We start from the raw sequence: 27792 nt of genomic DNA, 5'->3' as shown, positions 1-27792 counted from the left end.
AAATAAATCAAAAGTCAAAATGTCTGCCAATGGGTAGCACAACTTCAATTCAGATCACTTGATCTGTTGAAAAGGTATAAAACTATCTTTCCAGTAAAAGTTTGTATAGATGAGGTGATATTTAGAAATATCCAAAAGATGGAATACGTGAACAAATAAGAGTAAAGTTGATGAACAATAAATTCAAACTCCACAGGACACAGAGTGAGTGTATAATACTATTCACCCCTTTCACATTTTTGGTACGGCCCAAACCCATTGTTTTCAATGATGAGTGTGGACCTATTCATTAACAATTAGGGGAAAAGGTAAAATAACATGGAATAAAACTACTCATGAGAATATGCTATAGTTTAAATATTGTTTTTTATTAAATTTCCATCCCATTTTCTAGGACTAAAATTATTACATTAGAGAAACAAAATCTAGAGATAGTAAGTACATAAAACCTTAAACATGAGTTGCCAGAAATTCAAAAATATAAAAGTTGGGAACACCATTTTCGGCAAGAGGACTTTTTGAAAGTCTTATACGGTTGGTGGATCAAAAAAACATGACATGTGACGTTACATCCATGAGTTCTAAAATGCACATCTGTACAAAGACTTGACATTTTAATGCCTTCAAAAGAATAATAGAGATTTTGATTGTCATGTTTAATTAAACTGTGTATTTTACACATCTCCTGGTAAAACCCTATTCTATCTTTAGTAACTCTGCAAAAATATACAAACAGATAAACTATACAAAACTATTAGCATTAGAGTAAATATGGACAAGCAAATACAAATGAGTAAATACAAAAAAGAATGTAATGACAAAATCAACCAAGGAAGACATCTCATTTGATTCAAACTGGTAAATATGGTACACCGCTATAAGAGATAAATGACAAGGTACAGGTGGGTACAAGAATTCAAATGCTTTATAGCTTTCTTGGAACATCCCTGTTTTTCCAATCAGGTCTGATGACCATCCACCAGCGTGTCATTCTTGTCTGACTTAATGACTTGAAGGCAAGATTTGAAGGCAGCATCAACTTCTGACATGTCCTGTGTTTTCATCATAGAAGAATCAGAGAAAATCAATGCTATGCGGGACAATTCACTGGTACTTCATTCAAATCCAAAGCATTGTCCGTCAAAGATGCCAATCTTGTATGATAGTTGATAACTGAATCAAAGGGCTACATTATTCCACTCAGACTACAAAATAAAGGTCGAAATTTTGTTTTAATACTACAGAAACATATTGCAGGCTGCCATCTAGACATGCTTTGAACAGCTGTTTGAACGGTGAGCTGCAATAATATCTGTAGTATACATAACTGTTAGTTGGTCCTTTGGCACAGCTGAAGAATGTTGGACTGCAAATGGTTAAACACTTTCATTCCATTCCTAAATCCTTAGATAAACTTTGTATTGTAATACAGCTCACACGGAATGCAGTCACTCAGCAACTAAGGAATGCTCCTTTCAAAAGGTGACTGTGCATGATTCAAGGACCAGCTTTCTTCAAAACATTGAATGAACTGTAGGAAGCATAGCATGCTAATCAACTGGAAAATACATACATCAGTTTGTCATAAAGAAAATTCTCTTTCATTGAGAAGAAAATAGACATCTTATATTTACACATTTCACATTTGTAAAGTAGTGAATTCTCATATCCTTAAGACTTCTCTTCTTTCATCTCTGTGTAATCTCTTGTAATCTATTAAAATATTCTAAATTTGTTTAATTTTTGCAAGTATTTGGGTCAAACTACCTTGCCTCACACAAAATAAATGTTCATCTCTCGCTCTAGAAAGTTAAAATACAACATCTTGAATGTTATTCTGGTCAATGGTACATCTCATTAAAAATGAAAGCTATTTACAAACCATTTCTCATAATGCTTCCTGAAACATACAGAAAACTTTTGGACATTATTATAAACGTTCTTTCTTGAAAAATATAATCACGGCAAAATGCACAATGAATTCTCTTAAGCCTGCAACTGGTCATACTTGCATGACCCCTCTGTGACCTGTAACATCCTGGCATTTTCGTTGGCATGTAGTAAGTTTCATTTAAAATTCTACAACATTCAACTTTATCATCCATTTTTGTTGACTGTTGACTCTACATTGTTACTTTAACCCTTTCGCTATAATGGTTTTGTCCAATTCTATTGTTTACTACTACAAAGTAGGACCTCTACACAGGAAAATGGGGTGGGTAGGTTAACTAATCTTATGACAAAAATAGCAAATTGAGGAGTAATGTTGAATTCATATGACAACACGCTAATTAAAATCCATCATATAAATTTTTTATGTAGCAAAGTCAGTATATCGCGATCATTGTAATTTCATTGTACCAATGAATTTTCATTGTATTTAAAATTGCGATATCTCTAATGATTGATGAAAAATAATCACATTTACTAATGCTCTCCTATATTCTGAAGCAAATGTTTGGCTGCTTTTTCTCTTTTTTCGATATAAAATCTTTCTTTCTTGTCAAGCTGTTGATTTAATTTCTCATCAAGCCAGCTGTCTGGTTTTCCCGGTGAGTGAACGGCATGTTTGTATTCAATGAGTTCATCTACTAATGCTTGTTCCTCCTCTGAGATCTCTGGAAGTTCAAATGCCTGGAGAGAGAAATCATTGAAAAACGACGATAAATAAAGATTTGTGTGATAACACAAATCTAGTCTAAATCCAGAGAGCTAGGTCCCTTTGCAGGACGTAGCTGTCCCTAAGCCACTTACACAATACTGACATACACATCTTGGTAATGCTTTATCTATTTACCCATCTTTCTATTACACACAACACTTGACATCACCAAGCCTTGTTTCAGGCCCCTTGTCCAGGTTCATACATTCTGGGCCATCCAGACTTTTTTTCGGCACTGCGCTTTTTGGTAGTAAGGTTATTATTGCTAGTTTAATTCCCTATGATTGTTCATTTGCTTTGCTCCTTTTTCTGTTGCATATTAAATATTCTCTTGACTCTACATCCTGCATAGCAGCACCCTAAGTACTTTAACAAACAGATAAAATACCGTCAAGGACACTATGTGCTCACATTCAGTTTGAATTGGTCCATTCGAGAAATATTTAAACCAGGAAAAACAAGAATGACAAAAGCAAATAAGGTCTCCAACTTAGGTACTGGAGGTCATCTTTAGGAACATGCATATCAACTTCTATAGCAATGGGAGAAGCAGATCCTAAATACATAAGCAAATGTCAACAACAAAAAACAGAGAAGGCTTGATAAAAAGAAAAGGTGGGAGTGGGCAAAAAATGCACAAGGGATCTGGTAAAAAAGTAATGCTACATCATTGATCTTCTAAACCCTACCCCCTCCTGCATATCAATGTTCCACCCCTTGGTATTACATAAGACCAAATGACAGGAAGTACATTTACAACCTTGGAGATTTTTAATTAATGCCATGAGTGTTATCATTCTAATGTAAACATCACTTAAGTTAGTTACAGATTGTGAAATGCCTTCCACTGTGGGTGATGATTACAACATCTGGAATTATCCTGGATCCAAATTTCTCATCAGTTTTTGTATTCTTACATAGAAAAGTTGCAAAAATTGGTCCAAAATGAAAAAAATCACCTCAGCTTTGTTTTCTGGATCAAATTTTCCCACAGATTGGTATCAAATATGACAAAATTATGTTCACAGCCTTCAAAATTTTTAAATTGTCTCACAACATATCCTGGGTTAGTATAGGTCATTTAAGGTCACAAACTGAGAAAAGTATACCTAAATATACAAATTTTGGGGTTTCCCAACACTTTGAGCAGAAAATTTATCTAATAACATCTTTCGGGACTTTATACCAAATTACAAAGCTATCAAACAAGGGACTTTATACCAAATTACAAAGCTATCAAACAAGTAATGTTGAGATAAGTTTTCTTCACCAAAAATGACAATATTGTCTTAAAAATACAATTTTTATATTTCAGGACAATTTCCACATATCTAACTATTGTCATCTCTGTACGTCTGTGTACGAAATATGAAAGCTGTCTGTCCAGGGGTTTTAAAAAGGAAACACTGTCTAAGATTTTTTGAAAAAAATGACAAAATTTCACAAAAATAGTAATTTTCCCAATTTGTCATAATTTCAACAAATTAGAAGAGTAACACCCTTGCAAAGAGACAACCCAAATTTGAGAGCGATTGGGCCGGCGGTTTCAGAGAAGAAGAATTTTTACTGAAAATGAGAAAAATCACCAACAAATTCAGCAAAAATACAAAATTAAGGATATCTTCACAATATTCATAAAACTGTATAAGGTTAACCTAAGGTACTCGCACACAAATTTTCAAAGCAATCAAAAAAGCGGTTCTTGAGTTATTAATTCGTAACCATTTTCACATTTTGTAAGCTCATTTGCATAATTTTGGCAATGCAGACTTCATTTGAACAAAATCCCATCTATAGCCCAGGATGCATCCACACACCAAATACCAAGCTGAAACGTGCAGCGGTTTGCGTGTTTTTGATGTTGACGGACATACTGTACATACATACATACATACATACATACATACATACATACATACATACATACATACACACATACATACAGACGCCATCGACTTCAGCCTATATGATAAACTCACATTGGTAAAACCAAACGTGAGCTAAAAACGGAAGAGGTGGGAGTGTGAGGGGGTGGGAGCTCAGGCTTAGTATGGCTGAGGGGCAAGTCAGTTTGGTAAGCCGTGGAATCAGCATCAAGGCAAATCCAACATTTTCTGACCTATTCCAGTTGGTCCTCTAACCTAGTGTAAAAGCGTTAATTTATCTGTATTATTTTAACTACTTTGCTGACAGATGAAATCTGCTATGTGAAACCTGGTGAAAATGTTAAGATTCTATTTTCTTACTTGAAAAAACCTGTAAATTTAGATCTAAGTGACAATCCCTCAAGCAACAAAATTGTGAAATTAAACCCCATGAAAATTAGTGATTTTAGTTGTATTTTGGTCAGCCCTTGCAATCTATTCCTGTTGGTCCAGTAGAATGGTATTTACTTCAATTGAAATATCAACCACTGTTCAGGGGCGCGTTCGATTCACACGATCATGATTATGATATATGTGACATCATTTTCGAAATTGAGGTAGTAAACAAAACTGGATGATCAAGTTTCAGCTGACATGGCTGCCCTCAATGTTGACGCATTTCTGCAGTGTGGCGGCGTAAATGGCCATGCCTATAAGTTTATAGGTAAACATTTCCATGAAATCTTCCTCATGTGGAATAGTTTATTGTACCTTCTGCATTCACTTCTGCATTCGCTCCTATACTTAGTGGTGCGCCTGACCACATGGGGCAAATAAACAAACATTTTTTTCAAATTTTGTTGTAAATCAAGGTATTTTATTTTGAACATTACAGACGCGATTAAACCAACAATTTGTGAGTAAATCCACTCAAAAATATTGCTTTAAAATTTCTGAAACTTTAAAATTACCGCCTGTTTGTGTTTTCAGCACCAACACTGAGCTGTGTTGTCCGCCATCTTGTAATCACACCAATCACGCCCTTGGGCATGATTGCTGTGATTGTCAATCATGATTGTTATTGGGCGTATTCGAACGCATGATCACAGTCATGATTGGCCAATCACGATCATGATTGTATCAATCAAACACGCCAGATCTCCTGAAATTCTGATATTGAAAATTAATGCACTGATCTCAGAAAGCTTGGATCTTGGTGCTTTTGAACTCAAAATTCTGCCTCTGCACACTTCCAAGTACAAATATGTTATAGTAAAATGATTGTTTTAGGTCATTAGCAGTTGGGTAAACATAGAGTGAAAAAGTGGTGAGATGAAGAACTGACCACATGGGGCAAGATTTAGTGATGGAGAATGGTATGATCATTTGAGGAAAGATGAATTGGTAAGCAAATGATTTGGTGACTGAGGAGCAAAGATAAAGAGATAGACAGTACAGAGGGGGTGATAAGAGGGGAGGGAGGGAGAGTGAAGTGTTGATAAGAAATGAATGAGGTTGGAATGAGGTATGGAGGATCAATGGAATTCAATACAGGGATGGGTGGGACATTTAAGTCCATCAGGATGCTTAGTAAAATAATTTTTGTAGGATGCACTACGAGACTTCACTTGTTGAGTGATAGATTGTCACTGGATTATGTATGGGTGTGTGCTTTTTGTGAAAATTATTTCTACTCTTTAATAGACACCACTTCCTGATCAGATTAAGTTTCAGATTCTGTTGGAAGTAGATGTTGCAGGTTGAAGAACTCACCTCTCTGAGAGCCTTGGCTTTGGCAATTCTCTCAGTCTCCCCAACTTTGACGGCAAATGTATACCTAGCATTGGGTACAGCACTGCTTGGTGGTCTTGCTGAGTGTGGAATGATACCTGTGGTGAGTGACAAAATGAAATTGCTGACTTTGTAAGGAATACATCATGCCTTTAAAGGCAGGGGGAGCCTATAAATACCCCCTATCTCCCTGGGTACTCATAATCCAACATGAGTGGCACATGATAACACATCGTCAACGAATGCTCCTGAAAATCTGGAGCTTTCAACAACCATGGCGGAAATTAAAGCATTGTTCAAACATATATTACGTTTTGTGAATACTTGTGGCATCACCTTGTTGGCGAAATTCTTTCATTTTGTCCATTTTAAGTTGATTCTTGATGCCAAAACTGCTTCGATGCTGTGTTCGAAGCGTCCAACAAACAATAGATGAAAGCATTCAAACAGCTGCCAATCACGAGGGGACGCGCAAAGGTGCAAAACGATCAAACATTGTTGTGTTGTGTCAACAATGAATAAACGATTCTTACAACTGAGCAAAATACTTGACCAACGGTTACTGAACACGAGTCTCAGATGAGTTCAGACACAAACGGACTATTTCATGGTTTCAAGCAGATTGCCTCTCCCTGTTTGTTTGTTGATCTGTGTACCTCTAGGCCTATGAATGGGTGATGTGTATGTTGACCTGCAGTACGATATTTTACGATAGATCTCTTTTGGAAGTATGTTGTCGCCTAGCCCTGCGTACGATGCCGTGTGTTCCCGGCGTTATACGGCCTCCCACCACAGCTCTGCTGATTGCCATGGACAAAACCGGCAACATGCGGATCCAATTCGGACGGAACACGAAAAACTACTTTTCGAACTGTTTTCGGCCGAAATCAACTCGATTCCGATCTATGCAGCCAACCCAAATCACTCAACCGCTCACAGACTGCGGAAAAATGCTCTCGTGACGTCCAAAACCGTTGTTTGCTGGCGATGCACGGTCAATGGCCCATGCAGTGGACGGCCATTGGATACGTTCACGCCACGATTATACAGGTGCCCATGAGCTGCATTATTTTCTGTCGGGTCGGGGCGATGAAACTAAATCGCGATTGCTTCATCTCTGTAAGATGACATAGATTATAGCATCAAATGTTGACCGTTCAGACTGAAACATGATAAAAGGTTTGAAGATCGCCGTGATGTCGTTCTTCTCTATACGTTTTTCTGAGCTTGTTTTTTACTAAATTGCTCTAATATTATCTGACGTTTTTTTGAAATCTTAATCAACTTTTCTTTCCCAACCAGGACACAACATTACCTTTTTACTTTCATAGTAACTTAGGATTCATTTAATTCGCAGATTAATAGACTCTTATGGTCTTCCTCGATTGTCTGTGACTGATTTTGTTATCCCGATACCGATATTGCGTTCAGGTGTCTTGAAACTTACGTCATTCACTGAAATATTTTTCGGACAAACTCAAGAAATTTGACAACTACTAACGAATATTCGGCAAAATTTACAGAGACTAGCAATAATAATTATGGTCATTTTACCGTCTTTAGCTAAGCGGACTCGCTTGGCGGAAGCAGTATTAACGTTGTGAGTTCACATTTTTACCCTACCGTGTGAGTGTAGTATTCGAACGGGTGAGATCATAATCTTACGCTGTTCCGAGTGGCCTGGAGATTTTTTATAATATACAATAAATTGACCTTATCAAAATTACTGTTTAACAGTGCTTGGATATTGATATTTTTCTACTCTTTTACTTTTGATTTGAAGGCTTTTGATTCTCCATTGGCGGCAGCACATGTACGGTTACAACCGTCATGTGATGACCGGAGTGTGCTTGTAAAGTTGTCGGCAAGTTGTCAGGAAGTTGTATTTAGAGGCTGTAGTTCGGGACTTTCAAGATGAACAACACATTATACATTTCCTACATCTTTGAAACGGGGATTACGGTAATCTTTCATGTGATGAACTTTTTTTGAACATCTTTGCAATGTTTTCCCACGATGAGTGTGAGCTGATTCTTTGTTTGTAAAAATCGTCAGAAATGGTCCAGTGACCGTGTTAAAATAGACACAGATGTAAAACCATTGCGAGGAAAATAGTAAGAAATTCACATAGCAATATTTGCTGTCGTATTTCTCAGCAGTTGGGTAAACATAGAGTCAATGCTTCTATCATAATGATCTTGATCGCATCTGTTTGGCGAGAAGACAGCAGGTAATTATAATCTCGCAAAATTATTGATATCATGTCTTTGTATAGAAAATTTTCGATCGGAGGCAGCTCAAATCAACAGCCATGGTATATATTGGGAATAGTGTGCTCACTGGACACCGAACTACCTGCTATCAACAGAACGTTATGTACCATCGGCGGTAACACATTGGTCGTAATCTTGTCTAATTCTGCCCCGCCTTTTGTACCGTCAAGAAATTTCAAATCTAGATTTTATTTCCCGGACATATAATACAGCGACCTTGCACACTAATGATCATTCCACTGTTTCTGTTGGGATTTGTTGGTTTTTTAATTTGTTCCGTTGCCCCAGTAAGATTTTTTCAATACGATACACAGTTTGAATTTTTTTCAAGATAAATTTAGTATATTCCCAGTTTGTGGGGTAAAGTTGTCTGGAGTGAAAGTTTGAGTTAACGCTGATAGAGTAGACGTCGAGCCCGGCACAGTTGACTGAGATCCGGTCGGTTTGGGGTCATTTAGTCCAGAAAGTAACCTGCAGAGTTCTGTATGATCACCGTTTGGCATTTGGGTGATTTTTTTTGGTCAAAGTAATTCAGTAACAATATACGCCAGATTCCTTGTGTTGTTTTTGTCACTGTCATACGCGTATACGGACGGTTTTCGATTAAAAACGGTAAAAATATCCAGTGCTCGTAAATGCGTGCAAAATTTATACAGTGACAGTTTACGCAGCAGTCGTAAATACCACGTAACAACTGTAAACACCGCATCAACAGTCAATACGAAAATTTTGTGCTGAATCGAGGGAGATAACAATTGCGGTAGGAAAGGTCAGTCCACCATATGTCAAAGTTGTTGATCGGAAAAATCTTCACTGTTCACAAACTACATGAGTGGCTTTTATAGTTGTACACGTAGTTCCAAGGGCTTTCCACAGTCCCTGTTACGAGCTATGTTCAAAGTGCGTCAAGCTATGAATACTTTCATGTATGGAGTTACAGACATCGGTGAAGTACCGGCTACATTTTGTTCAAAACCCCTGTCTGTTTGTTCCTCGTATTGTTTTTTGTGTCCCTAACGTCGACTGGCTCTATGTACGTACAAACATAGCAGTCAGGATTAAGATTTCCTGGATAAATAGATACACTCATCGTTTATTCTGCCTCTGACGCAAAGATACACACTGTTTTACATGTGCCACTCCTAGGCCCTGGGATCGATTTCCATACCTTTAATTGTAAGGCATATCCCGTACATGATATTTCACAAGATTAAGTATCTTATAACAATATCATATGAAATAAAACAAAATGTAATATCTACATTCTACTAAAAATCTAGAGATGGCAGTCACATTAAAATGTATTAATTTGTGATTAATCTATAATGTATCTGTATCTTACATGTAACTTTGATTCGAATTCTTCTTGAGAACACACAGACATATACAAACCAACTAGTCTCTTATTCTCTTTCCAGTATGTAATTATTCATAAGTTGTGAGATAAATTTAATAATTTCGCTAAAAAAAGCCTGACTTGTGCTGATAGGCAGATTTAGTGTCAAAGGTAAAGGGTCATTACCTCTAAATATGGCAACTCTTCCATATTTGGGTTTGACAGCACAGAAAGGTTCAAACTGCTCATTTCCTTCGCCGAGTTTCTCGTACAGGCGGATGATTCTCAATTTTGTTGAAGTACACCGTTTCTCCGTAATTGTTGGTCTTCCAGTCTGGATTCATGTACATCAAGAATGTGTATTCATACTGAAATAACAATAAGAACAATGACGAGAATGAATAAAATCTACTTGTATAAGACATTCTACATTACCTTTGTTTAATACCTGTCCTTTCACGTGACACATAACCATTAGATTTGTGATTAGGTCAAGAATAAGAAATCATTTGTTTCCGATCCTTGATATTTATCAAAAGTGAAACGCTGTGTTATTTTCCTTTCTTTCCTAAAAAAAAAATTGGTATGATATAACATAGGGTCTATGGATATAACCACAGCAGTTATTTTATACAGATTTCAAAATAGTTTCTCGTCCTTTTAAGCATTATATGAGTGTAAAGGTAAGTCAGATTACCACATAATTCATTGAGTCTAAGGTAGAACGCGCCTCGGGGACAGATAGTCGGACTCTCAAATTTCTACAGTTCTTTTCTGATCTACCACTTGTGAGGGCTCGTTGTAAAGCTCTTGGAGAAAGAAAATTTATACTGGCTTAGTTTTTTTTAAAATCCAAAATTTGATTTTCCCCTCATAGAGCTAACACAAGAATGGTGGCCATAATTTTGAATTTTAAATATCGCAAAATGTTGGGTAATTCGTTTCGCTAGTTTCAAACTTTGCCCAATGACCCCCGATTTTTATTATATTACCATGCCCTGCTGCATGCCCGTCGCATTTTGATTGGTCGAGCTGAACCACGTGACTGACCACATATACACAGTAATGGTTTGTTTACATGCCCGTGAATATGAATAATAAGATACACAACTCAAAGTATCGTAACTTTACAGCTTAAACGTAAATCATAATCAATCACAAAATAAAATGGAGCACTTGTAGGTAAAGTTGAGATACTTTTTTCTGAAACATCTCCGGATTTGCCAATTTTTTACAGCGCGCGTGACAGTGCGTCACATGTTGCTCAGTTTCTGGGGCCCAGTTGTCGTTCACTCCTGAAATTTTCGGAAATTTTGACGGTTTTCTTGGGCTCGAGGAAAGCCAAATTAACGGGCTAGGCAAGCCTCGCCTGTTAATTTTTGGCTTTCCCTTCACCCTTGCCGACAAATCAACGTTAATGGTCAGCACGTCGCCCGTTATTTCTATATTGTTTATTTGGTAAGAGAATGGTTGAAAGTTTCATTCAGGAAAGTTTGAGCAAACGTTTCTAGTCTTTCACTTTCGAGGCGCACACTGCCTTAACCCTTTGAGCGCGAAAGTCAATTTTTGTCACATTTACAAAATATATCCCAGTCAAATTTTTTCCGATTTTTGCCAAAATTTTATATAAAAAACTGTAGCCAATGAAATGTTGTGTCCACTTTGTTCAAAATTATCGAAAAAATTGCAGAAAAATTCATAAAAAATGGTAAAATGTTGCACTAAAATTTTGGTGCGAAAAATTACGGCACTCTAAAGATTAATATTTCTAATATTATGCTGTGAATAGTTTAAGATATTAGGATTAGGATTTTCTTGGACACTCTGCATTAACAATGAGCAGAAACAACAGTTTATGCTCTTTTGATTGTCCTAGTTTGTGTAATTTTAGGAGAAATTATCTTTCATCACACTCAGCTTGCTTGGTGCAATTGCCTGTTAGTTCATTTTTTGCAAAGTTTAAAATACTAAACCTAGTTTGAAAGTCTATGCACTATAAAAGCAGTTTCCATAAGTTACATTTTCCTGCAAAAATATTTTTCATTCATACACTGTAAATTGTACTCTAATTGTTAAATTTTTTACCTAAACAATTCATGATGTTCAGCTACTTTAACACATGTACCATATTGAAACTATGTTGAACTTTGAAGTGAACTGTAATGTACATATACCATCCATGAAGACTAGCATATAACTAGGTGTATTACTGGACAATTATTCTATGCATGTGTTTTTGTTTGTATCATGATCACATTATATAGTCTTACAGGTATACTGTTACCTGTTCCAATTTTGCCACAGTAACCATAGAAAGAGAAAATCTAACAAATCCCAGATTTTAAGTGGGTGGCTGCTTTTTAAAAACAGCGCCCTCACATGGGCATTTTGAATACCAAGGAACGTCCCTTTGACCATATATGGGCATATTGAGATTACAGGTGACTGTATACCTTTATATCCCGTGAACACTGCAGTAGCATTGCACGCAGACATATTCATTTTCATTGTGCCACTTACTTCAAAAGCCCCGCAGTCTTCATGGATGCGAGTGTGATCGCCGGCTCTGATAACGTTCAACGACACATCATACGGATACCATCCTTCTTTGCCCCCGCTGACGTGCTTGGCGACTTGAAACACAACGTCCCAGACATTACTCTTCACAAATGAATCACACTGTAAAGAGTGACACAATGATGTACAAAATCATATCGAACACAGATGTCAATTGTTTTGATAATTGCACCTGACAATGATAGATAAACAGCAATGTGAGCCTAGACCATATTGTTAAAAATATTTCACTTACTGTAGCCCTGAGCAGGATTCCCGGGATTGAAAATTCCATTATGAAATCAAGAGATATGTAAATTGTAACCAAGCAACTCGGTTATTTCCTAAGGCATATTATCAATTAATATCTAAACCTGTCTTTGTATTGAATACATTTTTGGTGAAAAAGGTAAATTTCCATATAATCACAGAGATAATAGGGTAAGATGTGGGCAACCAATCGGATTAAAATCAGATGTAGAGATGTGCTTGATCACTGAACTTTACTGCTGTCCTTGCCTCTCTACTGGTGACAATGAACGAAAGATGAATACAAAAGATAAAATATGGACAGAAAATTAGTCATAAACATTTGATTTTTTAATCAAATTGGTTGACAATATTATATCCATACTCCTTGAAGCTCAGGTGTTCCAGAGATGTCCCACTCTGAGAAGTTTCCTAATGAAAAAATATCTATATTGATTGACAACTTGAAGTTTGGTAAAAATTTAATAGCATTAGATCTATCCCATAATTCCTCGCAATACATGTACCCTATAGACACTATTACATTATAGCTTTGTCAATATAAGTGAAATTTTGTGACATCATACCCTAAGATTATTGCTGATAAATATGTGTCCCATGCCCCAGATGTTTTCTATATCTACAAATTCACTGGTGTTGCCAAAACTATATTGAATAATAGCAACAATTTACCCCCTCCTAGTCCATCAAGGATTCAATTAAACATATATTTTGCTTTTGTCCCCTGTGGACAGGAAGGGATTCATTATCACAAGTCATGGATGTCACGTACTGGAAAACCTTTAATCCATGCAACGTTGTCATTGTCTTCTTGGGCCCCTGTGTCTGCATCACCAAAGAAGAAATTGTCCTCCACTGATGACAGGTATGCATGGAGGACGTCTAGCTGCTCCTTGGTGAAAAGGTCATCATATATTGCAACAATCCTGTAATCAGAGTCACAAGCAGAAATCTCAAGTCAAAGTCTGTATGGCTGACATTGTGTACTGGTGTCAGATTACTAAAACTTCCTGCTCTGAAACCAAAGTGCAGTTTCTACACACTTTCCCTTTTATATGACATCATTCCATTTTTCTCTCAATTCCTCTCAGTTACACCATACCATTATACAAGCTGTATTGGTGATGGCAAGGTTAGTCTACCAGCTGGATACAGTGTCCTTGGCAATGGTATGTCCACCACACACTGACTAAATCATAGAAATCACTGTAGAAATTGAAATATTTTTACTGCTATTTGAACGATGCTTTCATTACTTCTCAAAGGTCTGTGCTTAAATAAAAAGTACTGCCATTGGTTATTCTGATTTTCATCATTTCAAACATTCTACCTACATTCCATTGGCATCATAAAATTTTCGCTTGACATGCTCATCTAGGTTGTATTTCGGTATTTTTCCAGGAACGTTGGAAAGCTGTTCTTGGTGACACGTTCCAGTTTCTGTTTCTCTTCCAAGGCATTCTAAGGTAAAGAGAGACAAGATAACAGATGTTAAAAAGTTGAGGGGAACATCAAAGGTTCAATGAAATGGTTACATAACAGTGGAGCTGCTGATATTTTCAGTATTCTTTTGTTTCTCTATTGCTTTGTTTGGATTGTAGATATCAACAAAATTCTGTCAATGATGGTGACAACTAGCTTCTCTGTCGCAAATTGTGACTTTTTTAGTTCAATTTCAAGCTTTTTTCCCCAAAATTATTGCAGCCCTGTCATTGATGTAGAACACACCTAACAAAGCGCTGTCTTTCCATTTATCAATAATTTGCATAAACTGTAACATTCCATACATAATCTTTTGACTGAAAAATAAAGCAGCAGAAAAGTTGCTGTGAAATCATTAATATTTAACCAACTTTGGAAAAAAACTATTGTTGACTGAAACTCATAATTACAGGTTATTAGTACTTTTGTTTGAAATTTGAGGAATTCCAATAGCGTTTATTGTCAGTGTCAACATAAAGCTTTTCACATTAAAATGACATTGTAAAGATAACAATATTATCAGTGTTGAAAGTGAATTTGAGTATTGTATTCCAACTGAATTCTATTTCCATACTGTGATAAAATGCTGATTACTTAGCACTTTGTTATCGTATCCTGATTTGATGTGTCTAAACAATCTGTCGAAACATATGGTTTTTCTGTTGAAACTGTTGCTACAGAATGGTTTCATTTGAAAATGGCAAACAGTTCTCAACAGTCTTTTCTCAAAGGTATTTATGCTGGACAATAATCTACACACTTGCTGACAATTTTTCGGGTAAATGTGTCTTTCTGAAAAAATGCTGCTGCATTTTATTTCAGAATTTAATTATTTTAGTATTTGAAATATTTTGAATATCATTTTTGAAAAAAATTTCAATGAAGAGAATAACTACTGGCATCTGAAATAGTAGGTTCAGATGGCAACAAACAGAATGATAATATTTGTAAATATTTAAGGACGACAGAGTATGAACAATCATGGGGCTTTTCAGATTTCATTATTATAATCATGTTAATCAGCAGTCACACAATATGTAATAAGTTACAACAAAGCTGTCAGGAAAATGTATTATACTGTATTACTATTACTATTAGCAAAACTGAAGGACAACTGGTTCAAGCTGAGCAATTTTAAAATTTACAGCTTTCCTAGGGAGTCATCATTGCATACTTTTTGTAAAAGACCTCCATGCTAGCCTGATTGTGTTTGCTGATTTCTTGAGTGTCTTCAACAAATATATGCAATCTTAAAAAGTATACCATACCATAGCTATAACTGTTGATAATATTTTCACTTTTTCATTAAAAACACAAATAAACTTTCCTTGTTTCCCCTATAGCATGTTGACACATAAAGAGGCGGCCTTGTTACCAGAAAGGGTTGTGAGCAATTTGCAATGTTAAATGTTCAGAAATTAATTCTAGTCCTGAAGGAGATGTATTTCACAAACAATACAAAAATACTAAAAAGTTTCAGCCAATGGAATTTTCTCCAACATTTTACTGTTCTGTCTTTATTGCAAAAGCCATTTTCATTCACCTTGTGGAAAAGCTTCAATGCATCTTCATATCTGCCTTTCAAATGAGTTGCCTTGATGGTGATGATGTACCCTGCCTTGACGTAGTTCATTGATGGTGGATGATAAAGATGGGAGAGACCACCTTTCCAGAAAACAATGCGGCCATGTCTTGGATGCGCTGTCATGACGATAGAGTGAGTCCCATTCCTGTTGGGAGCGTACAGGGACAAATGTCCATAGTCATTTTTCTTGATACGTCTTGTAAGAAAAAGTAAGATTTGATAATCGTCTGGGTCTCTTGTTCAAGGGTTATTGAATCAAAGCGTCTTTGGAGATAGCACGTCACTGAGTATGGATACAGTTCACCAGACTTATAAGTGACATGAGAAATTGATTTGCGTAAAAATTTTCCAGACATGAGTGTTTTCAAAAAATTCAGGTGATAAATCGCTCTTCCATGGAATGTTATTCTCCTCTTGGGCAAATTTAATGTCATCTTGGAAATCCCAAGATGTGAATAAATAGCCTTTGATGATCAAATTCTTCAATGATTCTTCGGGTAGGACATCATCCAAGATGGCTGCCTGGTGACCATCCTCTGATTGGTAGATTTGAGTCAGGTGTTCTGTGACATCATCATTTGTCTCCTTGGCACTAACTGCACTGTAATTTATGAGAAGGAATAGAACCAGGAGAAAAACACCTAGACCTCCAAAATCATCAGCCATGATCACCAATTTCTTCCATCTTCTGGCAATCTATAACAAATACAGAAAAAATGTATGAATGGTTTTTTGTCATATATGGTCAAAGTAATTCAATTCTTTGTTTTGTTTCCACTCAAAATTCCCTTTTTGACGTTTGACACCAGAATTTCAATTTTATATTTTGATAGTCATGCCAGCGGCTAACTGACTACGCATAAGCAGGTTCAATATACTATGCAAGTGACCTGATTTCTTTTTAAAGGCGGAGCATCCCTCTAAAAGGGCGCGAATCTATGGTGGCGTTCATTGTGTAAGAGGACACCAAACAGGCAACACGCGGGCGCACACTCCAGAAAATGCAACTTTTTTAGTTTTTTCGGGCGGCAAAAACGCAGACAAACTGCCTAGTGGTCAACGCGAAGCTGCTGCCGATCGAACTCTGTGGTTATATTTAAATTCTAACGCGACTGGAAGACAATTTTTTTAGGAAATTCGAGTGTTTGAACCAACCATCAATCAAACGCTTGTACAAACTCTGGTTGCAGGATTAGCAAAAGGTGCCAAAAGGTTGAGATCAGTTTGTGCAATTAGTGTTATAGAAATCAAACATCATCCAGGCTAAGTGTTTGACTGGGAGGAGAACTCCACTTATGCGAAAACCTGGGATAACAAATTGCGGCTTTAACTCTGCATTAATCAGACAGAGCGTGTGTGAACTGTGCAAATCAGTGGGTGACCAAGTAAACTGGGTGTTTGAATTTATTGTTTACGCAATGCACAGTGGTCCTGCTAATGTATATAGCAAGTACCATGGTAACAATTAATTCTATTTGAATCTTTCTTATTGCTAATCATGAATATTGACCATGTACATGTCAACTGTGCATCTTTAGATGAAAATGAAATTCCAAATCTTAACCTCTGGTGCGACACCAATGGCTGAGCCCTATAATAACAATAAACCACCTCAGCAATGGAGATACCACTCGATTTTGACCAGTTCACTCCATATGCACTCGCTATCTCTTAAGCTCATATGATGTGAACTCAGTCTTAATCTTGTGGTACACTGTTGCTGAGTGTGCTTATTTGCTTAAAATTAATATCGCAAGCTAATGTAGCATACATTTAGAGGTGAGATGCACACGCTCATTTTCAATCTAAACACTCTCCAAAAAGGGAGTAACCATGGGAATAATCATCCTGTGTGAAGGTCATGCACAGATGTTTAACAGAAAAGTTCATGTATCTTTTGGGCCGTCGATAATAAAAGCTGACGCAAAAGAAACGTAATTCCTTTGTTTTACTTGAAACCCCCTCCCTCCCCCTTCAAAACGAAAGTTATGCGAAAATCAATTTCGTATTATGATGCCGTTTCTGACAAACCCACACGCACCTCTCCGATCCGCATGCACATGAAAAAAAACCGGAAGAACATTTTAATGTATTTCGTATGTAGGAAAATGTTTTCACATACACGTTGAAAAAGTATACAAGTTTTTATTTCACATCCATGTCTTTTCGTTGTCTTTTCTGTCTCCGTATTTTGTGATCATTCTGTTCTCGGTGAACGTGAAGGTAGTTTTGCGTTCTCGCTGCAAAGTTGCACTTCTAAAGCAATAGAAAATCCTTATGCAATTTTGATGCACACAAAACGAAATGAGCTTTTACCCCCTCCCCCCCTAAACGAAAGAATTACGTTTGTCGTGCGTCAGCTTTTATTATCGACGGCCCCTTAACTCACAAAGATAAACTACCTCTTATGAAATTTCTGTCTTGTACTTTAGTTCTCCCGCCTGCAGCAGCCTCATCAATTGTTTGTTGAAGGTTGCATCTTTGAGTTTTGTAATTTTTGCCTTACCGCACTCCCTGAGTTTGTTGTTGAGCAATAAAGTAAAGGTATTAAGCTAATATTGACTGTGATCATTGTGTTCAGTACTCTTCAGCATGTTGAGTTTATCATGCTTTTGTTAAACAATTCCATGAATGGAGGGAACCCAATTAAATGCCTAAGATTGAGTGCTACATTCACGATAAGCATGATAAGGCTAAATTATCCAGTTCCGATCATCGCTTCTAGCTGGTCAAAGTGGACTTTATACTGGACGTACATGTCTGCTCAATTCAATACTACTGGATGGTCTGGTATTTCAGTTAGTGTTTTCCCGGCCAACACGGTAACTTCATTGTGCAGAGACCATGTGTCCCGCGGGAGAGGTACTTCTGATATTTTTAACAGGTTGTGCTGCCCAAGTCGAAAACATCTACCCAAGTAAATTCCAAAAATATTACTCATTATAATATGCTTAGCTGGAATCTGGCAATCTGATTGGCTGGAGCCAGGGTTTATATTCTCAACAAGAAGACCTGCCCGCTGCGTAACATTTTTAAGCTCATGCAAATTTCGAACTCCAGCTTGAGAGCTAAACGTGCCAAAATGTCAAACAAGTGTATGGCTTGAGATTGATTTTGATAGTTGAATTTTAGTGTGGTGCAGCTCGATGAACCCACAAATGAAGAGTTTGTATAAGCAGCGACGGTGATGTAACAACAATATAATTTTTTACAAATATTTTTGAGTGGTTTTTCAAGTAAAATTCAAGTTCGATGTGTAATGGCAATATTGATATGTTGTGTTACCGCATTGTATGGAATGAACTGTGCACACATTCACGTTCTAAAACGTTCTTTTTTTTAAAGTTTGTGTTGAGAGGCTGGGCGCCTAAACGCTCGTTCCAACTTCGGTCTTAACAACATTGTTCACTTGTATTTAACTTAAGCAAATTATAATGAGGTTATAAATGGTGTACTTGGGTATTTGGTTGCGAATATAAGACCTCTGGGGTGAAAATTAACATATTTGGGTGAAATAATCACCTCGCTTCGCTTGGTTATTATTTCCCACCAAACATGCTAATTTTCACCCCACAGGTCTTATATTCACAACCAAATACCCTTGCTTTCCATTTATAACCCCTAATTGTGTTAGGGATTTGCTCAACAAATTTGGGGAATTTTCACCTTTATTCTGTGGCACGTGAAGGTTCTCCCTGGCTTTAGCCAAAGCAAATATTGACATGGTTTCAGGGTTTCTCTCGACTGCGCGATTGCGCAAATTGCGCATTTCGAGTCATTGTCTGCCCTGAAAAAGTCACTGACTGCGCGAAAATCGCGCACAGAACACAGCGAGCAAAGACTTCCACATATACTGACATATGAGGGTGACCAAAGCACAGAGTACAGCGAACTGTGTGTATCAATGATGGAAGTTGGGAAAATTCGAGCTTTAGCATTGTGTATAGGCACGTGTAATGCAACACCATCGTTTGATCGGCGCATGGGGATCGGTGCATATTTTCAAGGATTTAAGCCCCAAAGTTCGGACCGAATCGTATCTGAGGGAACATATATGTCAAATTCTGAGTCGGGGAAACTTGTAGGTGACAATTAGACAGAAGATAGACAGCGGCCGAGCACATCAAATGCTGACAAATATCATCATGTTGATGTTTACCCTATGCATATGTGCTGCATACGACAAATACGACACAACTGAACTGGGTGACGATCGCAATGATATTGAAGAAGCGTTTGCTATAGGAAGGCAAAATTCACATCAAAAGTGACTGCCCCTTTAAATGTGAAGTCTGCCCCCCAATTTTGATGAATGGGGCAGAAAGTGCCCCTTTCAATGAACATGCAGAGAAAACAATGTGGTTTTAAGACACTGTCACTAATTGGTTAACTCCTTATATGAGATTTTTGCCCAAGAGAAAATATCCAAACAAAGTGGCTCTACTACTAGTATTTATCATGACAGGTTGACCATGGCCACATGAGCTAGTAGTGCATAACAGACGAACAGCGAGGCTTCTTGTGGTTTGGAATTAAAAAAAAAACCAGTCAGGCTGTAACTGCAGATAACTGATAAATTTGGTGAGGGTGAAAGATATTTTCTTTCAGCCAAATTTTGTAGTATTTCCAGAAATTTTCTGTGGGTCCATAGCTGTGGTGGTTACGACGGAATTCATGCCTTTTAAGGGGTGGTTTTGACTTTTACGAGTTTCAGCCCCGCCACCATTAAAAGTTGTAAAACTCAAAACCAGCCCGTAAAAGGCAGGAATCCCGTCTGTAACCACCACAGCTATGGACCCATAGCTTGGCTTGGCAACAACAACATAGTCGTAAATTTTGGTAGGCAAATGCTTGTGTTTTACCCTATAACGTTTTGCAAATATTGACACAATGACTTTTGACCTGGGTCAAAGGTCACAAAGGTCTAAATTGGGGTCATAAAATAACGAGATTTCGGGTCTAAAATGGGCCCTGGGTTTTTTTACGTTCGACCGCACACCCCTACCACTTCTCTGAGCAAATCTTTGTTTTGTATCTGTATGCACATACTAGGTTCTACTGTCTATGGTTTGAATGGGATTTTACCAAGTAGCTTTTCAAAATGAAGAAAAAATATATTTGGACTCAGTAAATTTGTTGTTGTTATTATTATTATTATTATTGTTGTTGTTGTTGTTGTTGAGAGTATTTGCAGAAAAGAACAAAGTATGCGCTGCAAAATTCATCTTACTTTGTTCTTTTCTGCAAATACTATCAACAACAACAACAATAACAACAACAACAAATTTACTGAGTCCAAATATATTTTTATTTTTCTTCATTTTTTAAATATTTAATCATCATCATCATGATCACCATCATCATCATCGGAGACTGAGGCCCCTATGGTCCCAGTTTGGGGTTTGAGCTATACCTCAAAGCATGGGACATTTGCTTTGTTATCGACCCATGCTTTGAATAGGTTTTTTCCGAACGAAAAATCGACCTATATTTAGGGATTGTTTTCGTGAAAAAGTGGCCCATTCGGGCGACACACACACCCGTATACCTTTCTATTGGAGTACCTCAAGGCCATTTGTGTACGATGTATTGTGTGCGCTAGGTACTTGATGTGATGGATGGCAACTTTAAGTTTTAACGAGCCAGACATGAATAAACAGATATAAAAGTGAGTTAGAGGGTGTATACGAAACTTTCAAACGAACAAGACATGAATTAACAAGTATATAGACAACATTGATAGGCACCAAAAACATAATGAGTTTGATCAGCAACTTAATGCCGGTGCAAATCGCAGCTCCCATCCTGCCTTGAACCACAGGTTATCGTAATGTGCTTGGATAGTCGTTCGAGGCGGGCGGCGCAGGTCGCCGTTTACTTGGAAAAATAGACGGCGACCTGCGGCCGCCCGCCTCGAACGACTATCCAAGCAACATTACGATAACTGTGTCTTGAACCACGGTCCCGGACGTACCTTCCGTGCTTGATTGAACCACGGTTCCTCGACCGTGATTGAACTTACAAGTAAGGTGCATGGATTATTGTACTCACCGAGCGAGAGAGTTGTCCCTGGTCTAACGCTATGTTACAAGCGGACATTTGCCTTAAAATACCCATGGCCTTAGCTGTGCCTGCTATCGGAAGAACAGTGGACAAAAAAGGCGCATTAATTGGAATTGAAATAGCCGAAAAATGCAAATAACAAGGGACCGGTCGAAGTTGTGTCGCGTCTAGCGTCTGCAATCACCAATTGACCCTGTTGACCTCCTACCAGGTTCTCTCATCCGGGTACTTGATACAAGTTTCTGAACTTTCCCGGTTGGCTTACGCTTGCTGACGTAAGCGAGCTACATGTAAAAGCTTATCCGGGTCATTTTAGGACCGCTTTCAACAACGGTATGTCGCAACAGTCAGATCTCAGGCTGTTTGTTTGGGTGCAAAGCCTAGTCAAAACCAGTTTGAACATTTTGAGTTACGTATAGAAAATTCTACAAATGGCAAGATGAGCTTTTTGGAAAACGTTGAAAATGTATAAGCTTATGTACTAAATATAAGCTTACTAGTGCATAACCCAGTAACTTTCTGGGAAACTTGCCAAGCGAGTAAGTGACGCTTGTAGAATGCCTTGAAAGGAAAGAAGAAAAGAAGGAAGGGAAAAATAAACAAAGCATGAGGAAAACCAACCTAACAAACACAAAATATAACAAGTAAATAAATAAATAAATAAATAGATAGACATAAATTAATTAATTAATAAATAAATAAAATTGGGGCCCAATACAAATCTTCTTCGCATTCTATAATTCACACCATAGCAAAAGCAAAGTTTCGAAATTAAGGCTATATACATTCGGATTACAAGCAACATTTCAGAGAGGGAATTGTATGGAGTTACCGTAAGGAAAGGAAGGTTACGATATCTCATTTACTGGGCATTATTACAATGCCTCAGTTGTAATGTTTTTATGTACGATGCATTTTCAATGAAATCATGCATGTCAATATATAATCAATATTTGTTTATTTTCTCGAGAGACGAATTACCTTGGTCGCTAATTGATTTTGTTAAATCGCGGGTAAATATCCGATATATATATCGGAGATTTCACCACCTACGGGTCTTGTGAAACCGTACCCGACTTTCAAGGATTGACTCTAACCTCGATTGGCCTACTAGACGATACAAAATTTTGTCAAATCGCGGATAAATATCCGATATATATCGGAGATTTGACCACTTTACAGGTCTTGTCAAATCCGACTCCCAAGAACTGACTCTAACTTCGACACTAGACGATACTAGATTTTGTCCAATAGCGGGTAAATATCCGATATATATCAGAGATTTTACCACCTTATATTACTGGTATTGTCAAACCCGACTTCCAAGGACTGGCTCTAACTTCGATACTAGACTATACTATAGATTGTGTCAAATCGCGGGTACATATCCGATATATATCGGAGATTTCAGCACTTTACAGTTCAGGTCAAACCCGACTTCCAAGAACTGACTCTAACTTCGATACTAGACGATACTAGATTTTGTCAAATCGCGGGTAAATATCAGATATATATCGGAGATTCCACCACTTTACAGGTCTTGTCAAACCCGACTTCCAAGAACTGACTCTAACTTCGATTAGACGATACTAGATTTTGTCAAATCGCGGGTAAATATCCGATATATATCGGAGATTTCAGCACTTTACAGTACAGTCAAACCCGACTTGCAAGGACTGACTCTAACTTCGATACCAGACGATACTAGATTTTATCAAATCGCGGGTAAATTTCCGATATATATCGAAGATTTCAGCACTTTACAGGTCTTGTCAAACCCGACTTCAAAGGACTGACTCTAACTTCGATACCAGACGATACTAGATTTTGTCAAATCGCGGGTAAATATCCGACATATATCGGAGATTTCACCACCTTATAGATCTATCCAAGCCAATCTAACTTCGATGTTGTATAGTCTAGTAGCCGTAAATATCGGATTCATATAAAAGTGCAATGTCGCGGTGTCCTCACAAGGTCAAGACGATGGCGACGACTCTGAACTCGGTACAGGAAGGAGAGTTTTTATAACGTACACTAACGCCTTGCTCAAATCTATGTACTAAACGACTCTACGCAAATGTCAAAATTAAGGAAGTTATTTTAAAGAAATGACAGTACTTTGACTTTTGTAGACCAAACATCCTTAACTGTAGGTGCCAGTATAGCTAAAATGAATAATTAAGGAAAAGCAATTATGCTGTTCTATATTGCAAATTATCGAACAATTAATCTCTAGGGCTCAGATCAGTTATACAAGAAAATATGTTAGTATAACTAAAATAAGTAATCATGCAAATAATCCTTATAACTATGGAAGTCACAGCCACAAACCATTGTTAAGTTTTCTATGCTTCATAAATTCAAGAGTCTACATCTGTTTATATATACTTTTTGTAAACATTAACGTTGTACGGGATTTTATCATTAACATTTCTTTTCTTTTTTTTTCAAAATTTAAATAGGGATTGATGATGCACCAGCTGGTTTTTACTCTGATAAAGAAGAATATGTCAACAATTTGCATCCCGATGAGCAGATTGTGTCAGGCAGGCCCTAAATGTTGTTTTTTCATCCGTAACGCTTATATTTAAAAAAAATATAGAATTCTTGTGAAGATGGTTGAGTGGAACAATTATTTCTGTTCAAGGTATTGCATTCAATAGACCCTTGTAAGATAAGTTTGCTTTGTTTTGAAGTTTACCCTTCTGTCTCTTTGTCTGATATCTCAAGAACAGCTGATAAATTTAAAATGAAAGTTGGTACACAGTTGCACACGGGAAATTGCTAGAACTGAAAAGTAGATATAACTGGTTTTATTGGTGATGATTTGCATAATTTGTGATTTTTTGAGTATGTTTACACTTCATTTCACATCGCCACATAGCTTGAAATACCATGTACTCACTGATAAATTCATTCTCAAACAATCGCTGTCAGTGTTGGCTGTTTTTCTGTATTTTTGTTTTGTGTTACAAATGGTAGGTTCTTGTTCTGCTTTCGTCAGCTTGGTATAATCTTCAGAATTAATCTTATCAACATAGCTGAGAATTTTTACAGTCAGCATTGTTGATTGAATGCAAGTTTGGACTGGAATTCATTTGTTAATAATAACAACGGCTCTACACATATAGAGAGTATGTTGCAAAGCCGAATATTTGTATTCTTGCATACTGTGTTGAGTAGGACATGAAACCATGGTTGACACACACACAAAAAAAATACTGAAAAAATTGTCAGAAATGCCAAAGTTACAGCTATAAATGTCCCTTAACACAACAGTAGAAAACTTTGTTCTTCATAAATCTTTATATTTAATATGTATGTATACTCTCATTTATAATAATTTTTATTCTTATGCAGAATGTACTTGGCCCTTGAGGAAAAGCTGTGCGCAAGAACAAACTGGAAATGGTAAAAGCTTGGTTTTGAAAATTTTAATCACATGGTTTTAATGAGAAAATATTTTGAACACAACTAGTAGATTAAGGGATGAGCACAGCCAGTGGTCTTATGTCCTGGACCAACAATTTTTTGCCCACGATTCGATCTCACTTGTTTTTATGTCAGTGGTCAGATGTACCAGTGGACTATGGATAAAATAATGAAACAATGATTGGGAATGAAAGCGGGACCACCTGAAAAAGTTGCAGGATTACTGGATTAATTTTGTTACTTGGCCTTTGACTATCAGAATCAAAATGGATTTGCTCACCCCAGAGATTTAATGTCTATTGTATTGCGTTTGTGAATGGTTTAATCACAATTTTATTTGTGTTTTGGACATTTGTATGGAATGTCATCATAAACTATGATAATAATCGTAAATTGGAGTTAGGTCATTGCTTTTTATGATGTGTTTAGGAATTTAAATCCCTAGATTAACTTTGCATTGTGATACGGCTCATATTTACTACGTTCAGACAGGAAAAAATTTGAAACGTTCCTGTGACACTGTCTGTGATTTGCAAACACAGGGATTAATAGTTTGAGTCCACTTGTGTCCACAAGCGCAAAATTAAGTCTTTGTTTTGGTGTTTAAGCCGTCTTAATGCGCCCTCTCGAATTCAAAAGATATGACAAAGCATACCGAATTATGTAACAAGATGCATGGCTGGCATGAACAATGTGGTACCATGGAGGTACCTCCATGGTTGTACTGTCGCTCCGCCTATTGCTGTCAACAACTTATTTGTTTCAGTGTCTTCATCTTGTGGTGGCACTGATCAACTATGTGGTTAAACCCTTTTGTAGAGCACTTTTGGCAATTTTTTTTTTGTAAACGAGGCTGTCTCTACAGGTTCCGTTCAGCATTCTTTGTATACTTTCGTCCGCCCAGACTGAGGTAAGCAGACTGATCTCACCATCAGATCAATTATCGCCACGAGATGTAGTGCTCTGTTCATTCGGTAGCCATTACGAAAGGAATTGAATTGAAATGTTGGTTGTTGTTTGATATATGTTACAAATACCTGTCGAGTGAGGGCGTTTAAGACGGCTCTGAAGTGGCTCAGTCTGTCTACACAGCGAGTTGCCAATAGAGTTTTATTTATTTATTTATTTATTAAACCTTGTTTAACGAGGGTAGCCTGGTAAGCTTCGATAAATATGCTTATCTTCCCCAGGGCCCTCAGATGAACCTACAAACTTATACAAAGCAGAACAACATGAAACATGACTAACAAAGCTAGAACAATACAATGCACAGAAACAAGTGGCCAGGAGTCACCACCTGCACACAGGAGAACAAAAAATGCACAATCACACTAGATAACAAAAACAAATTTGACAAGAAAACTAAAACTCACAAACACAAAAAATACCGCAATTATACGGTGTCGCTCAAATTTGATCAGAATTGGTATATCAGTATGGGTACCAAAGATCAACAATAAATGTTGTTTCTATCTGTTCAGTGGAGGAAAATTCTATGTTGATGTTGTGACAATGATTTCTGCACAGTACAACCAGAAAAACAAGAAATATTTAAACCAGAAAAACAGGAATGACAAAAGTAATTAAGGTCTGAAACTTTAGGTACTGGAGGTCAACTTTAGCAACATGCATAGCAGAAGCAAGCCCCTCTTAGTTTGAGTATAGACGGTCTTCGCCCCCTCTACTGTCTATGGTTTCATCAGGTCTGTTAATATGTAACAGTTCATAAACAATGACAGGAAATGATTCAAGATCAGTGGAGTTGGCCTGTTTCTTACTGGCCTGCACATTTGCAGGATTTCACTTTTTCTTACCTCATTTGCACATTTTTGACACTGATGTGTTCATTTGAACAAATTCACATCTCAACCCCTACATCTACCTGTACACCAAATACTGAGACGGTAGCTTTGGCGGTATGGGAGCCTTTGTGTGTGACGGACATACATCCGCACATACCCACAAATATACAGACATGCAAATCAGATGCAAATGAACTGATTCAGCTTATACGATAACCTCACATTGGTACACCAAATGTGAGCTAAAAATTATACCAATAAGCTTTCAGGTAAGCAGTTTCAAAACTGCTCAATGAGTTACTAGATCTTATATTTAAATCAACATTCCACTGATTGGCATGGCACTATTTACAGTAAACCCTTTTTCGATAAAAATCCTTATTTGTTGCAGGAACCACTAACAATTTTTGCATCTTGGATCTTGTAACTCTTTTATATCAATTTCGGTAAAAAGACTTGTCAAATATTGCTGTGCAAGATTATTTAAACATTTAAAAACCATACAAACATTCTTATAAATTATTCTATCTGGTAATGGCATTATATGCATCGTTTTAAATAAATGCTCGGTCGAAGCATTATACCTTGCATCACACATCACTCTGATAGCACGTTTCTGAATCTTATGCAACCCTTTCATAAACGGTGATGCTCCCCATAAATGACAACAGT

General features: G+C 37.1%; 1 protein-coding gene across 2 annotated transcripts; it reads right to left on the bottom strand.

The window, feature by feature from the left end:
* Positions 1-347: 347 nt before the first annotated feature.
* Positions 348-22114, bottom strand: LOC139137553 (uncharacterized). Of its 2 annotated transcripts, XM_070705717.1 has the most exons (10): positions 21872-22114; positions 15779-16516; positions 14088-14214; positions 13526-13679; positions 12448-12606; positions 10114-10295; positions 6301-6416; positions 1820-2634; positions 1440-1598; positions 348-947 (listed from the first exon to the last, which is right to left on the bottom strand). In XM_070705717.1, coding segments are annotated over exons 3-6 (438 nt in total). In that variant the 5' UTR covers positions 14090-14214; positions 15779-16516; positions 21872-22114; the 3' UTR covers positions 348-947; positions 1440-1598; positions 1820-2634; positions 6301-6416; positions 10114-10172. The 2 variants fall into 2 exon arrangements, with proteins under 2 accessions (XP_070561818.1, XP_070561819.1); XM_070705718.1 differs by having other exon boundaries at positions 348-2634; positions 21872-22087.
* Between the last annotated feature and the right edge of the window lie 5678 nt (positions 22115-27792).

This window comes from Ptychodera flava, chromosome 7 (assembly GCF_041260155.1).
Source record: "Ptychodera flava strain L36383 chromosome 7, AS_Pfla_20210202, whole genome shotgun sequence".
NCBI classification, from domain to species: Eukaryota; Metazoa; Hemichordata; class Enteropneusta; family Ptychoderidae; genus Ptychodera; species Ptychodera flava.
The sequence above is the reverse complement of the archived record's forward strand: the minus strand, read 5'-3'. Positions and strand labels throughout refer to the sequence as shown.